This window comes from Notamacropus eugenii, chromosome 5, assembly GCF_028372415.1.
Source record: "Notamacropus eugenii isolate mMacEug1 chromosome 5, mMacEug1.pri_v2, whole genome shotgun sequence".
Classification (NCBI taxonomy): Eukaryota; Metazoa; Chordata; class Mammalia; order Diprotodontia; family Macropodidae; genus Notamacropus; species Notamacropus eugenii.
This window is the reverse complement of record NC_092876.1, coordinates 37,709,414-37,724,545: the sequence shown is the minus strand read 5'-3', so window position 1 is coordinate 37,724,545 and position 15,132 is coordinate 37,709,414. Positions and strand designations below refer to the sequence as shown.

The following is a 15,132-nucleotide window of genomic DNA, read 5'->3' as shown; positions in this document are numbered from 1 at the left end:
TTCCTTTGGGATTATAACCTTTTGTGACCTAACATAAATGTTGTGGTTATTTTGTCTAGCTCATGAAATCAGTTGTCTAATTCCCAAAGTAATCCTTTTTTGTTTGTTTGTTTCTTTGGTAGGTTATTTTGGTGCTTTTTTTTTTTTTGTGGGGGGAGGCGAGGGCAGTCAGGGTTAAGTGATTTCTTCAATATCACACAATTAGTGAGTATCAAGTGTCTGAGACTGAATTTGAATTCAGGCCCTGACTCCAGGGCCAGTGCACCCTAAGGGATCCCTTTAGGAATTTCATTATCAAGTCACTAATTCTGTAAATTAATTTAGATTACATTATTTCACAAATAATTATAATTAGTGTTTATATAATGTTTTAAGGTTAGCAAGGTATATTACGCATATTACCCCATTTCATTATTTTAGCATGGTCCAACCAAGAGCAATGAATATTCCAACAATTATTTGAATTACAATTTTTTGTCTTTAAAGAGAGTTTTTTCATTATATTTCTGCATTGTAATTGTGTCTTATATTGACTTCCAAGTATTTTAATCATTTTGTACTTATTTTGATGGGGTTTTCCCTTCTGTCGTTTCCTTTTGAATTTTGTTATTATTATATAAAAAATACTGATGATATCAATGATTTATTTTAGAGTCTGTAGCTTTTCTGAAGCTATTAATTGTTTAACTAAAACAATTAATTACAATGATTAAATTCTTGGTCTATTCTCTGGGATTTTCAAAGTAAGACATCATGCCATATGCAAATAGACATAGTTTTACCTCTTATTTTCCAACGTTTATGTCTTCAATTTTTTTTATTGCTATCGAGAGTATTTCTATAATTATGTTAATCAAGAGTAGAAAATACCACATTATTTCTTTAATTCTGTATTAAAAGTGGAAAGCATTTTTGGCAAAAATTTGGTTTAGTCCAATTAGCTTCTACTATTTGCTCATTGTAAATAACACTAACTGAGTAACTGAAACACTTTTCTACCCCACAGCTCCCTTCACAAGGTTCCTAGTCTGCCTGCAGGGTGGAAAAGAAATGTCACTTACCAGTTACCCTTACAGATCTCCTCATCTAAGCTACTTAAGACCCCATGAGGTCTCTACCATGTGACCAAACCCCTAAGAAAATTGAAAAACTACCTGAACTCAGGTGATGAACAATCTTCTACCCAATCGTACCCTTCCCATTGCAATGATTCTGAAAACCTAACTATTCCAAACCCATCCTTCATCCACTGCTCATTCTCTTAATCCTGTTCTTTTCAATCCAACTCCCCACTCCCTACCATTTCCCACTCCAAGGCTGTTTACCCCTTACACTGTGGTATCTTGAATATTTGCTCCATAGATAACAAATTTGCTTTTATTTTTTAAAAAATCATTTTAATATTTTCCCAATTATAGAATTTCTAAGCTTTGGGTTTTTGGTTTGTTTTGGGTTTGTTTACAATTTTGAGTTTCAAATTCTTTTCCACACTCTCTTCTCTCCTGTCACTGAGAAGGCAAGCAATTTGGATGTTATGTATGTGCAGTAATACAAAATGTCTTTCTGTATAAGTCATAATCTGAAAGAATGCAAAAAAAGTAAGAAAAATTAAGAAAGTTTAAAGAAAAGCAGTGCTTAAATCTGTATTCAGGAGCTATCAGTTCCTTCTCTGGTGGTGGGTAGCATTTTTCATCATGAATTCTCTGAAATTGCCTTGGATCGTTGAATTTCTGAGAAGAGCTAAGTCTTGTCAAGGCTCTTTTTTTGATCATGGCTTTCAGGTAGTCCCATAATTTTTAAATTGTCTCTCCTGGATCTACTTTCCAGGTCAGTTGTTTTTCCAATGAGATATTTCACATTATCTTCCATTTTTCCATTCTTTTGGTTTTGTTTTGTGATTTCTTGGTTTCTCATAAAGTCACTGGCCTCCATCTGTTCCATTCTAATTTTGAAAGAACTATTTTCGTCAGTGAGCTTTTGAATCTCCTTTTCCATTTGGCTAATTCTGCTTTTGAAAGCATTCTTCTCCTCATTGGCTTCTTGAACCTCCTTTGCCAATTGAGTTAGCCTATTTTTCAGGGTGTTATTTTCTTCAGCATTTTTTTGGGTCTCCTTTAACAGGTGCTAACCTGCTGTTCATGCTTTGACTGCATGTGTCTCATTTCTCTTCCCAGGTTTTCCTCCACCTCTCTAACTTGATTTTCAAAATTCTTTTTGAGCTCTTCCATGGCCTGAGCCCATTGGGTGGGCTGGGACACAGAAGCCTTGATTTCTGTGTCTTTGCCTGATGGTAAGCATTGTTCTTCCTCATCAGAAAGGAAGGGAGGAAATGCCTGTTCACCAAGAAAGTAGCCTTCTATAGTCTTATTTTTTTTCCCTTTTCTGGGCATTTTCCCAGCCAGTGACTTGACTTCTGAATATTCTCTTCACACCCACTTTGCCTCCAGATCTGCCCAGCCAGCGCTTGAGGTCTGAGATTCAAATGGTGCTTCCCAGCCTCAGGGCTTTGGGTGGGGGCAGGGCTGCTATTCAGTGTGAGATCAAGTTCAGGTGGTCAGGTTGGGGCAGGGCCACCTGGCAGGGCTCAGTTCCCTCAGGGGGTTTATGCAGAGACCTTCAACAATGGATCCAAGCTCCTGCCTGCTTGGGGAGCCCTGGTCCGCCCCCGCCTCCACTGCTGCCTCCCGAGGGGGCTTGAGTTATGGGGGCACCCCACTCCCCTCTCGACCCACCAAAGAGACCCTCTTACCGACCCCCGTCACCTGTGGGTGGAGGGACCCATGTGGCTGCTGGCGATCCCGTCCCTGAAGCCTGCTTGGATCTGCTCCTCTCAGTGCTGTGTGGCCAAGGAGGGCTGGGCTCCTGGTCTGCAGTGCAAGGACCTTTTGCGAGAGGTTTTCAGGCTCTCTGGAACAGAAATCTTGTCTGCTCCATTGTTCTGTGGCTTCTGCTGCTCCAGAATTTTTTGGAAGTTATTTTATACAGATATTTTATGGGCTGTGGGTTCGGAGCTAGCATATGTGTGTCTATCTACTCTGCCATCTTGGCTCCGCCCCCGAGCTAAGTCTTTAGTAGTTGATCATCTTATAATATTGCTGTAACTATATACAATGTTCCACTGGTTCTGCTCACTTCACTTTACATCACTTCATGTAAGTCTTCCCAGGTTTTTCTGAAAGCATCCTATTTGTTATTCCTTGTAGCACAATAGTATCTCATCACAATTATACACTCAACTGGTTCATTCACTTTTCAGTTCTGCCTGACTCTTTGTAAGCCACTTGGGATTTTCTTGTCAAAGATGTTGGAGTGGTTTGCCATTTCCTTTTTCAGTTCATTTTACAGATGAGGACACTGAGGAAAACAGGATTAAGCCACTTGTCCAGGATCACCCAACTGGTTAGTGTCTGAAGACAGATTTAAACTTCAGAAGATGAGCCTTCCTGACTCCAGGCCCAGCATTCTATTCACTGCACCACTCAATTGCCCCAGTTAGACTAGCAGTAACCAATAAATTGGGTCACTGACCTCCCTCAATGACCAAAGAGCCAAAGATAGGGCTGACCAGCCTTAATATAGTTTGAGGGAGTTCAAAGTTGACTAGGTTGGGAAGACATTGTGATTGGTTACAGGGTAGACAGCATCAGGGGGGTGGGGTGACATTATTAATTTCATGAAAGAAGGCAAGCTAGCACCCACATGGGGCTAGAAAGCACCTCTCTCTGTCATTAAGGAATGCTTGATTGATTTATGAGACCCATCTACATCCTGAGCACATGGAGAGTAAACCAGGGATAGTGAACTCACTGGCTCCTAGGAAGGAGATAAGACCCTCCTTAATTTTCTAGGACAGGCAAGGACAGAAAACATTTCTCTTAGAGCTTAGCTTTGGGACTTAAAAGATAACACAAGATGTCTTGGTATTTTCCTCAGAGAGGAAGGAATGGTAGGTCACAGGTTTTTTCCAATTAATTCTAACTTTAAATTAACTGAGAGAGGAGGATTCTGGGAAGATGGCAGAATATGTCAGAAAATTCCAACCTCTCCAAATTTCCTTCGCAGACAAGACAGAACATCATCTCAAAGTGAACATAGAAGAACAAAAAGAAACGAAAGTTGGTAAAGCTGTTATCCTCCTAAGACAATTGACAGGATCTCAGGAAAGACTCCCTCCATGGGAGGATGTTTAGCAGGAGTGAAGTACAAATACCTCCAGGCCAATTCTGCTGAATCAACAAAAAACAAGCCTTGGGGACAGTTGGGTCTGAGGCAGCTTCAGGATCTTTTACCTCATGGACAATTTGGGGTTCAGACAGCCTAGCAGTGAAGATTGAAGGATGTTCTGTAGTCGGGATGCAGGTTCAGGTGCACTGAACCAGACATGTTCTGGACTGCAGCTGTGGGAGAGAAATAGTGAGTACAAGCCCCACTGAGTGTGGTAGCAGAGAGGCAGGGACCTTGCTGACTGTGGGCACTTACAGGAGAGTGGAGTTTCTGGTTTGAGTTCCAAGGCATAGAAGAGAACTGAAGTTTGCGCCCCCCCCCCCCCCCCCCCCCCCCCCCCGCCACACACACACACACACTCTATCAAGGGAGTAAGGAGACCCTGTTTGAGGGTCAGGGTGGCTGGAGACACTGGCCATGGACTGGGGATGGAAAGAAGTGTCTAAGATTATGCACCAGACAGGGCTCAGAAAGTGATAGTAAGAAGGATCTGAAGCCTGGGGCACCATTCCCCACTTTCTGGGACTAGGACCAATCACAATAATAAGCTGCTACAAAGAAAATAAGCAAAATAAAACTTAGCAAGCAAAGGAGAAAGAAGTCAACCATAGACAAGTAGGATAGAGATAGAGAAGATCTCCGTTCATATTCAGAGATACAGATTGAAGTTAAAAATAAAGCCACTCTTAACTCAAAGAACAATTTCAAAAGCATTTTCTATCATGAGTTTTTTGGAATTGTCTTAGTTCATTGTATTATTAAGAAGGGCTAAGTCTATCAAAGGTGGTCATCACATCATGTTGCTATTACTGTGTAATGTTCTCCTAGTTCAACTCATTTCACTCAGCATCAGTTCATGTAAGTTTTTCGAAGTTTTTTTGAAATTTGCCTGCTCATCATTTCTTATTGCACAATAGTATTCCACTACATTCATATACCACAACTTGTTCAACCATTCCCCAGTTGATGAGTATCCCCTCAATTTCCAATTCTTAGCCACCACACAAAGAGGTGCTATAAATATTTTTATATATGAAAATTCTTTTCTCTTTTTTATGATATCTTTGGGACCCAGACCTATTAATGATATTGCTGGATTAACGGGTATACACAATTCAGTTGCTCTTTGAGGATAGTTCTGCAGTGCTCTCCAAAATGGTTCAATCAGTTCACAACTCCACCAACCATACACTAGGGTTCCAATTTTCCCCCATCTTCCCCAACATTCATCATTTTCTTATTCTGTCATATTAGTCAATCTGATAGGCATGAGGGATGGAACCTCAGAATTGTCTTAGTTTGCATTTCTCTAATCAGTATTGATTTAGGGCAATTTTTCATGTCACTATAGATAGCTTTGATTTCATCATCTGAAAACTGCTTATTCATATCCTTTGAGAATTTATCAATTAGGGAGGAGTAATATGATTTTTTAAAAACAGAGAAGAAAGTCACATCACTAGTGTTTATTGTAATTTTTTATTTAAGTACAAAATGAGAAAAGAAATCATTTACATGTACACAGTAGACCATAGGAGAGAATTCAATACAAAACAATGAATTTTCATTGGAAGAAAACCTATACAATAAGTAACACACACACACACACACACACACATATATGTATATAAAACTGCACTATGCTAATTTCCTCCTATCATCTGTTTCTCTGAAGGTGCATAGCACAATCTTTCCATGTTTTTCCTAAGTCAGCCAGCTCATCATTTCCTACACCACAGGAATATTCCTAACAAATCACATGTAATCTGAGAGCTCATCTGTGAAAGCTCGCTGCCCCCACCCCGGTTTTCTGCATTCCTTCTATTCTTGGATACACAGAGTTGATTTATACAAAATATTTTAATTAAAATTAATCTAACTGATCATTTTTGTACTTCAATCTTTCTCTCACCTTATAATATAGTTTAAGATATAATATTGCTGAATCTAATCCCTTTACATGTTTTTGGGGGTTTCTTTGAAGTTTCTCATGTTTTGTTCTTCCAAATGAACTTTATCATTTTTTCTAACTCAGTAAAATAATATTTAGCAATTTAATCGGAATGTAGAATAAATAGTTTAGTTAGGTAAAATTGTTATTTTAAAAAAATATTGGCTTTACTATCCATGAATAATAAATGTTACCTTAATTATTTAGAACTGAGTTTATATGAATGAAAAGTGCTTTGTTCTTATGTTCATATGCTTCCTTTAACTGTTTTGGCAGGTACTCAAGTATTTTCTACTGTCTAGGTATTTTAAATATTTAAATTTTAATTAATAATTAATTTAATTTAAAATTTTTAAATTTAAATTCTAGTTTTAAAAAATAAATTTTAATTTTTTATTTAAAATTTTCAAAATTAATTTATAATGAATTTAATTTTAATTAATAATTAAATTAAAATCAAAACAATATTGTATAATATTGCTCACAAGATATATTTTCTCTATTTTCCACTTTTGATTAAAGCTCTCTTAACTTTAACTCTATCTGAGATCATAGTAACTATCCCAGCCTTCTTTACATAAATTCTACTCCTGCCATTTATTTTATCTTTTTGTGTATCTCTCATTTTTATGTTTCCTGACAGCAACATTGCTGAATTTAAATTTTTAATCTCATATCTGTTTTCATTTAATGGGTAAATTTATCCCATTCACATTTCTGAGCTACAATTACTTTTTATGTTTTTTCCTCCTTCCTAGAGAAAATACTTCAAGCAGGCAGAAGAAACCATTTAAATATTGTGGAACCACAATCAGAAATATGCAGGACCTGGCAGCATCTGCATTAGAAGACCAGAGGGCTTAGAATAAGACAGAGGAGTTTGGGATTACAACTAAGGGTTCTTGTAATTTGTTGTAACCCAACAAAATTGAGCATAATATTTCAGTGGAGGAGATGGATATTCAATGAAATAGGAGACTTCCAAACCTTCCTGATGAAAAGACCAGAGCTCAACAGAAAATTTGCCCTTCAAATACAAAACTCAAGAGATGTCTAAAAAGATAAGTAAGAAAAAGAAAACAAGGGCAAACTCTTTACATCCTGACATGGGAAGATGATACTTATAACTCTTGAGAACTGTATCTTTATTATGACATTTAGAGTGGGCATACATAGACAGAGGGCATAGGTATAAGTTGACTTTGATGTGATGGTAAAAATTCTAATTAAGAGATGAAAAGTGATTGTACTGGAAGAAGAGGAAAGGAGGAGGCAGAAAAGGGTAAATTATATCACATGGAGAGGTACAAAGAGCTATTACAGTAAGGGGTAATAAGCAAAGGAGATGAGTATTATTTAAACATTACTCTCATCAGATTTGGCTCAAAAACCCAATACTCAGGTACATATAGCAAACTAACTTACCCTATAGGGAGTAGGAGGAGAAAGGGAAAAGAAAAAATATGGGTGTATATAAGAAAAGGCAGATTGGGGTGAGGGTCAGAAGCAAAACACTAATGAGAAGGGAAAGGGAGAAAGGAGAAAGAAAAGCACAAATGGGAGGGGTAGAGAAATGGGATGCTAAGACACAGTAGTCATAACTGTGAATGGGAATGGGAAGAACTCTCCCACAAAATGGAAGTGGATAGCAGAGTGGATTAAAAAACAGAATCCTGCAATATGTTGTTTGTAAGAAACACACTTGAAGAAGAAGGATACACATAGAGAAAAGGTAAAAGACTGGAGCAGAATATATTATGTTTCACCTGATGTAAAAAAAAGAAAAAGCAGTGGCACCAATCCTGAACTCAGACAAAGTAAAAGCAAAAATAGATTGAATTAAAAAAGAGAAGGAAGGAAACTGCATCTTGCTAAAACGTACTAATGAAGTAATATCATTACTAGTCATATATGCACCATGTGATATAGCATCCAGGTTCTTAGAAGAGAAGTGAAGGGAATTACAGGAAGAAATAGACAACAAAACTGTACTAGTGGGGAACCTCAACCTTCCCTCTCAGAAGCAGATTAATCAAACCACAAAAGAAACAAGAAAGAAGTTAAGGAAGTGAATACAATTTTAGAAAAGTTAGACATGATAGACCTCTGAAGAAAATGGATTGGGGATAGAAAGGAATGTACCTCTTCCTTGATAGTACATGGCAGCTTGCAAAAACTGACCATGTATTAGGGCATAAAACCTCACAATCCAATGCAGAAAGGTACAAATATTAAATGCATCCTTTTTGGAACATGATGCAATAAAAGTTACATGGAATAAAGGGCCATGGAAAGATAGACTAAAAATTAATTAGAAACGAAATAATCTAATCCTAAAGAATGAGTGGGTCAAACAACAAATCACAGAAACTATAAAAAACTTCATCCATGAGAGTGAAAATCATGAGAAAGCATACCAAAACTTATGGGATGCAGCCAAAGAGATTCTTAGGGAGAATTTTATATCTCTGAATGCTTAAATGAATAAAATGGTGAAAGAGAAGATCAATGAATTGGGCAATTTAAAATTTAAAAAGCTAGAAAAAGAACAAATTAAAAATCCGCAATTAAATACCAAATTAGAAATTCTGAAAACAAAAGGAGACATTAACAAAAACTGAAATCAAGCAAACTATTGAACTAATAAATAAAACTAAGAGCTACTTTTATGGAAAAAAAAAACAAGAAATTGGTTAATTTGATTTAAAAAAAAGAAAGAAGAAAACCCAATTACCAGGATCAAAAATGAAAAGGGTGAATTCACCACCAATAAAGAGGAAATTAATACAATATTTAGAAGATATTGTGTCCAACTCTATGCCAATAGATTTGATCATGTAATAAAGTGGATGAATATTTACAAAAATATAAATTGACCAGATTAATAGAAGCAGAAATAAAATGCTTAAATATCCCTATTTCAGAAAAAGAAATTTAACAAGCCATCAATGAACTTCCTAGAAAAAAAAATTCCGGGGCTAGATGGATTTATAAATGAATTCTATTAAACGTTTAAAGAACAATTAATTCCAAATACTATATAAACATTTTGAGAAACTAGGTAAGGAAGAATCCTACAAATATGGTGCTGAAACCTAAAGTGGAAAGAGCCAAAACAGAGAAAGAAAATTATAAACTAAATTCCCTGATGAAGATAGATTTTAAAATTTTAAGTAAAATGTTAACAAAGAGATTAAGGCAACTTATCATGAGGGTAATACACTATGACCAATTAGGATTTACATCTGGTATGCAGGTCTGGTTCAATGTTAGGAAAACTGATCATATCAACAACAAAACTAACAGAAATCATATGATTATCTCAATAGATGCAGAAAAAGCTTTTGACGAAATACAACATTCATTCTTATTAAAACCCTAGAGAGCATAGAAATAAATGGAGTCTTCCTTAAAATGATAAGTGGCATCTATCTAAAACAATCAACAAATATCAGAGGTAATGAGGACAAACTAGAAGCATTTCCAATAAGATTGGGGGTGAAACAAGGATGTCCATTAAACCTACTGCTATTCAATATTGTACTTGAAAAATTAACTTTAGCAATAAGAGAAGAATAAGAAATTGAACGAATTAGAACAGGCAAAGAAGAAACAAAGCTATCACTCTTTGAAGATAATACGATGGCATACTTAGAGAATCAAGTGAAACAAGCTACTTGAAATAATAAGCAACTTCAGCAAAGTTGCAGGATATAAAATAAAACCACAGAAATCATTGACATTTCTATGTATTACTAACAAAGCTGAACATCAAGAGATAGAGAAATTGCATTTAAAGCTACTGTAGACATCATAAAATATTTGGGAGTCTACCTGCCAAGACAAACCTAGGAACTATATGAACACAATTTCAAAACGCCTTTTCATGCAAATAAAGTCAGATCTAAATAATTATCAGTTGCCTATGGGTAGGCCTAGCTAATAAAATAAAAATGAGAATTCTACCAAATTGTCTATCATACCATATTCTGCCATACAAATCAAACTACCAAAAATTATTTTACATAGCTAAAAAAATAACAAAATTCAACTGGAAATGCAAAAAGTCCAGAATATAAAGGGAATTAATGAAAAGGAATTCACAGGAAGGTGGCCTAGCTGTATCAGATCTCAAATTGTATCATAAAGCAGCAATCATCAAAACTACTTGCTACTGGCTAAGAAATAGAGTGGTGGATCAGTGGACTAGGTTAAGTACAAAAGACACAATAGTCTGAAGTAATCTACTGAAGTAATCTACTGTTTGATAAACCCAAAGACTCCAGATTCTGGGATATGAACTCGCTATTTAATAAAAACTGCTGGAAAAGTGGGGGGGAAAATGGCACAACATGTTATTTTCCCAAGTGGAAGTTGCTGATCTGTGCTCAGTTTCTGCCATACTAGCTCTTTTTGTGGTGGCCAAGAATTGAAAATTAAGATAATACCCATCAATTGGGGAATCCCAAAAAAGTTGTGGCATATGAATGTAATGGGATACGTAAGGAAAAAAGAGCAAGAGGACTTCAGAAAAACCTGGAAGTGATGCTGAGTGAAATGAGCAGAATCAGGAGAACATTGTACCCAGTAACAGCAAGATTGTGTGATGACTAACTTTGATAGACTTAGCTCTTCTCAGTCATGCCAAGATCTAAGACAAACCCTCATGATGGAAAATGCTGTCCACATCCAGAAAAAGAACTATGGAGTCTGAATGCAAATCAAAGTGGACTATTTGCTCTCTTTTTGTTGTTTGTTTCTTTTTTTCTTGTGGTTTCTCCCATTGGTTCTAATTCTTCTTTAAAACATGATTAATGTGAAACCATATATAATATGTATAAATTGAACCTACATTAAATTGCACACTGTCTTAAGGGAGAGGAAAAGGAGGGTAAGAACATTTAGAGCTCAAAATCTTATGGAAGTGAATGTTGAAAACTAAAAATAAATTCGTAATAATAATTGGCAGATCAGTGGAACAGAGTAGACATAAGTTTGTTGGTTTTGTAGGCTTTTATTCTTGAAGAGGACCATGGCCTCAAGGAAGTGATGCCATGACATGTAAGTGAACTGGATTTAAGTTAGGGGGGCAGGGTTGTTCAAAGTCATCAGCCTCGCTTTCCCCTCTGGAGACATAAATTTACAATAAAAAGAGGATATAGCAATTTAATATTTGTTAAGTATAAAGACTTAAGTTTTAGGGATAAAAATTCACTACTTATTTTTTAAAAAATTGTTGGGAACACTGGGCAGAAACTGGGCATAGATCAACATCCTACAACATTTACCAAGATAAGGTCAAAATGACACATGACCAAGACATAAATGGAGATATTATGGAAAGGCGAACAATTTATGAGTAACAAGGGATAGAAAGCAAAGTTAGGTATAAAATGAATTACATTAAAGGGTTTTGTACATATGAATCAAATATAACAAGGATCAGAAGGAAAGCAGAAAACTGTGGGGGAAAATTTTATAAACATTTCCTCAGATAAAGGTATTATATCTCAAATATATAAACTGGTGAGAATATGTCATTTCCCAATTGACACATGATCATAAGATATGAATAGGCAGTTTTACAACAAAGAAAGTAAAACTATTTACATTCGTGTGAAAAAGTGCTCTAAATCATTATTGATTAGAGAAATTCAAATTAAAACAACAGGAGATATCAGTTTTACACCTATCAGACTGGTTAAAATGATAGAAGGGGAAAGTGACAAATATTGGAGAGGATGTAGAAAAATTGAGACATTAATTCACTACTGTTAGATTTGGAAACTAATCCGATCATTTTGTAGAACAATATAAAATTATGCCCAAAGAGTCACAAAACTGCGAACTCAGACACTAAGTTATTTAACCCATTTTGTCTCAGTTTCCTCATCTGTAAAATGACCTGGATAATGAAATGGCAAACCACTCCCATGTCTTTGCCAAAAAGACTCCAAATGAGCTTACAAAAAGTAGGGAATGCCTGAACAATTGAACAAGAGGAACAAAAAATAAATTATCTATAATAAATTTTAAAAATTTAAAAATTTAAAAATTTAAAAAAAATTTAAAAATTAGCTTTATCTAAGCCACCAGGTGTCCAGACACCTCCTTCATGTTGGTCATTACAAAGTACATTCTGTTCATTCCAGGCACATACTCATAGCTCATCTTACCTCACAGAATTTGGGCACTGCTTCCTTGCCTGTCACTCTGTGCTCTGATTCCGAACATCAGAATTGGATGTTGCTGGTGAAACCTTTAGCCCGTCTTAGATATCACTCATCATCTGGAATGCTTGTGTCTGTAGCAGGAGATTACTAGAATTACTGGAGACTAGCTTTATCCAGTGGCAGATGCCTTGGTGTTTCACTGTACTCCCAAGAGAGTAATTAAGGTTCCCCATTGTCTTGACTCTTGGACATTCTTTGCCATAGTGTAGGTGATTCTTCCTGTGCTTTAGTCTCTTTCACAGGCAAGTTGATGACTGACCCATAATCCTCAGGGGTATCACAGATCTTTCCATGGTGGGACAGGTTGACCTGAAACAGAGGAAAGTATAGACAGAGAACTAAAAAGTAACCTGTTTGAGGCTGTTCCAAATTTTTCAGTGTGTGTGTGTGTGTGTGTGTGTGTGTGTGTGTGTAAATAGAGGTATCCCTTCTACATCACAATTTTCTCCACTGTGGTTTTGATTTATTGCAAGTCGGCAAAAGAAATTAAATGGGAATTTGGGGGGGAGTGTTGCAGAAGCCACAGGCTGCATGAAAAGGTCAGCAGATGACAAATAAAAAGTTTAGAAACTCAGAAATGTATAAAACATATATGTACCATTGTAGAATATCAACATATTTTATCTTCAATACCATAAAAACTCAGACTTCTTCTATGATACGAAGGAAGGGACAAAAAAAATTGAAGTGGATTTTCCAGATAACCAGGGTGCAACACCCCTAAACCGCAGCAATGTGGAAAGAATAACTCTATAATCACTGGTCCAGCTCTTATATATCACAGGAGAATTCTGAAACTCAGAAAAAGAAAAGAAAAGTGATCTATCCAAAACCAAACAAGAACCTTACGTACAACCCCACACTTCTGGGACTTCCCATGGTTTTCTCCTATCATAGGATGGTAGATTTGGAGCAGGAAGGGACCTCAGAGGCCAATGACTGACCCACCCAAACCTGGCCCAGAATCTTCCCTCAACTCCCCAGAAATGGATTTTCCCATGTCCATTTGAAGACATCCAGGTAAAAGAGCCGGCTCCCATCTGAGACAACTGCTTCTACCTGACAACAGCTGGAATACTTAGGAAACTTTTCTTGACTTTCAACCTCATCATAGTTGACTCTCTTTGTGACTGCCACCCATGGGTTCAGGTTCTACCCTCTGGGGCTAAACAGAGCAAAAAAATATCCTAAGGAAAACCTGAAGTCACCTATGGTGTGTCCCCTTTGCTTCCTCCCTGCTCCAGACTAAACACCCCCAGGTCTTTCATTCAATTATCATAAGGTAGGAATTTGAGGCCCATCACCATCCCAACTACATTCCTCTCTTATCAATGTCCTTCCTAAAATGGGGTGTCTGGAATCCTTGTGTTTTTTAAGGAAAAGTGTCTCCTATTTAATAGATTTAGAAATCACTGGTCAAGTGAATACATTCAGAGCTTGTTACATAGACCAGGCCTGAATAACCTGAGGCTGGCAAAAAATGTAAGGGAAAACATTTCTACATTTTTCAAGAGCTGCTCAAAATCCTGGTGGGCTGTAAGTGGTGCATGCCTGTGATAGATCAAAGGAGTATGGAAGCTATATTCTCAATTAGAAGACTAGGGGCCCCCAGGCACCAACATTAGCAGAAAGGTGTCAGATCAGTCAAACCAACAAATTAATTCATAAGTCTGGCCAAAGCTGCTCACCCTTCTTGTTATGTCTTGTTATGTTGAAATGCAAAGAAGATGAGCATCAGGGAGCAGAATAGAGACATTTTTCAGACATACAATGAAAGGACAAATAGAATGAGACATATCGACATGGGGTGTAGTGAACAGATCTCTGGACTCTGAGGCAAAAAGAACTGGGTTCACATAAAACCTCTGACACCACCCAGCAACTTTGGACAGTCAATCAATCTTATTAAGTACCTACTATGTGCTAGGCATTGAACGAGTTTCTAGGGTTACCAGTACAAAGAATAAAACACCCTCTCCTCTCAAGGATCTTACATTCCAACAGGAAACATTAGGAGTGTCTTTTCCCTAGCTGCGGTCCATGCCTGGAATGCTCCTCCCCTTCCCCCACTCCCCTCTGTCTTCATTGAAGACTGCTCCAGTTCCACCTTCTGCAAGTCTTTCCTGGTCCTCTAAGGGATACAAATGCCACGTACTTAGAGAACCTCTGATTCACCACTAAATATCTTGTATACACATAATGGTCTGCATGTTTTCTGCCTCATTAGAACCTGAGCTCTTTGAGGGCAGGGACTGAGAGTCTTTGCATCCCTGAATTCAGCATGTTCCCCAGCCTTTTGTTGTTATTCAGTCATTTCCAGTTTTATCTCACACTTTGTGATCCCATGTGGCATTTTCTTGGCAAATATACTGGAGTGGTTTGCCATTTCCTTTTCCAGTTTATTTTAGAGATGAGGAACCTGAGGCAAACCAGGTTAAGTGACTTGCCCAGGGGTCATACAGCTGGTAAGTTTCTGAGGCTGAATCTGAACTCAGGTCTTCTGTCTCCAAGTCTGGCACTCTATCCACTGCCTTAAATCTTAGAGCCTACAACCACACTGCGATCCTATGAAGCTTAGAAAGGCAAGTGGCTTGTCTGACGTCCCACAGCTAAGGCACTCTGTATAATTCTCTCACTTCTGGAATTTATATCTATTTTTGATGACAGTCATTACTTCCCTTTGCAGAAAGGAATCTTTTCCAAGTTCACTTCACAAAGTTGTGA

The 15,132-nt window shown here is 37.1% G+C and overlaps 2 protein-coding genes across 3 annotated transcripts in view; both read right to left on the bottom strand.

Annotated features, from left to right (window-relative positions):
• PRXL2B (peroxiredoxin like 2B) overlaps positions 1 to 12,476 on the bottom strand; it is a 33,100-nt gene extending 20,624 nt beyond the window's left edge. The window contains exon 1 of the mRNA XM_072608596.1: positions 12,352 to 12,476. The gene's annotated coding sequence lies outside the window, so the exon portion shown is untranslated. The remainder of the gene's footprint in view (positions 1 to 12,351) is intronic.
• The window catches only part of LOC140504064 (tumor necrosis factor receptor superfamily member 14-like), a 52,408-nt gene continuing 42,960 nt past the window's right edge, over positions 5,685 to 15,132 (bottom strand). The window contains exon 9 of one of the 2 annotated variants that reach the window (XM_072608594.1): positions 5,685 to 12,717. In XM_072608594.1, the coding sequence (XP_072464695.1) occupies positions 12,568 to 12,717 (150 nt within the window). In that variant the 3' untranslated portion in view covers positions 5,685 to 12,567. Of the gene's footprint in view, positions 12,718 to 12,741; positions 13,200 to 15,132 lie in introns of those variants that run through there. The other variant, XM_072608595.1, reaches the window with a different exon arrangement.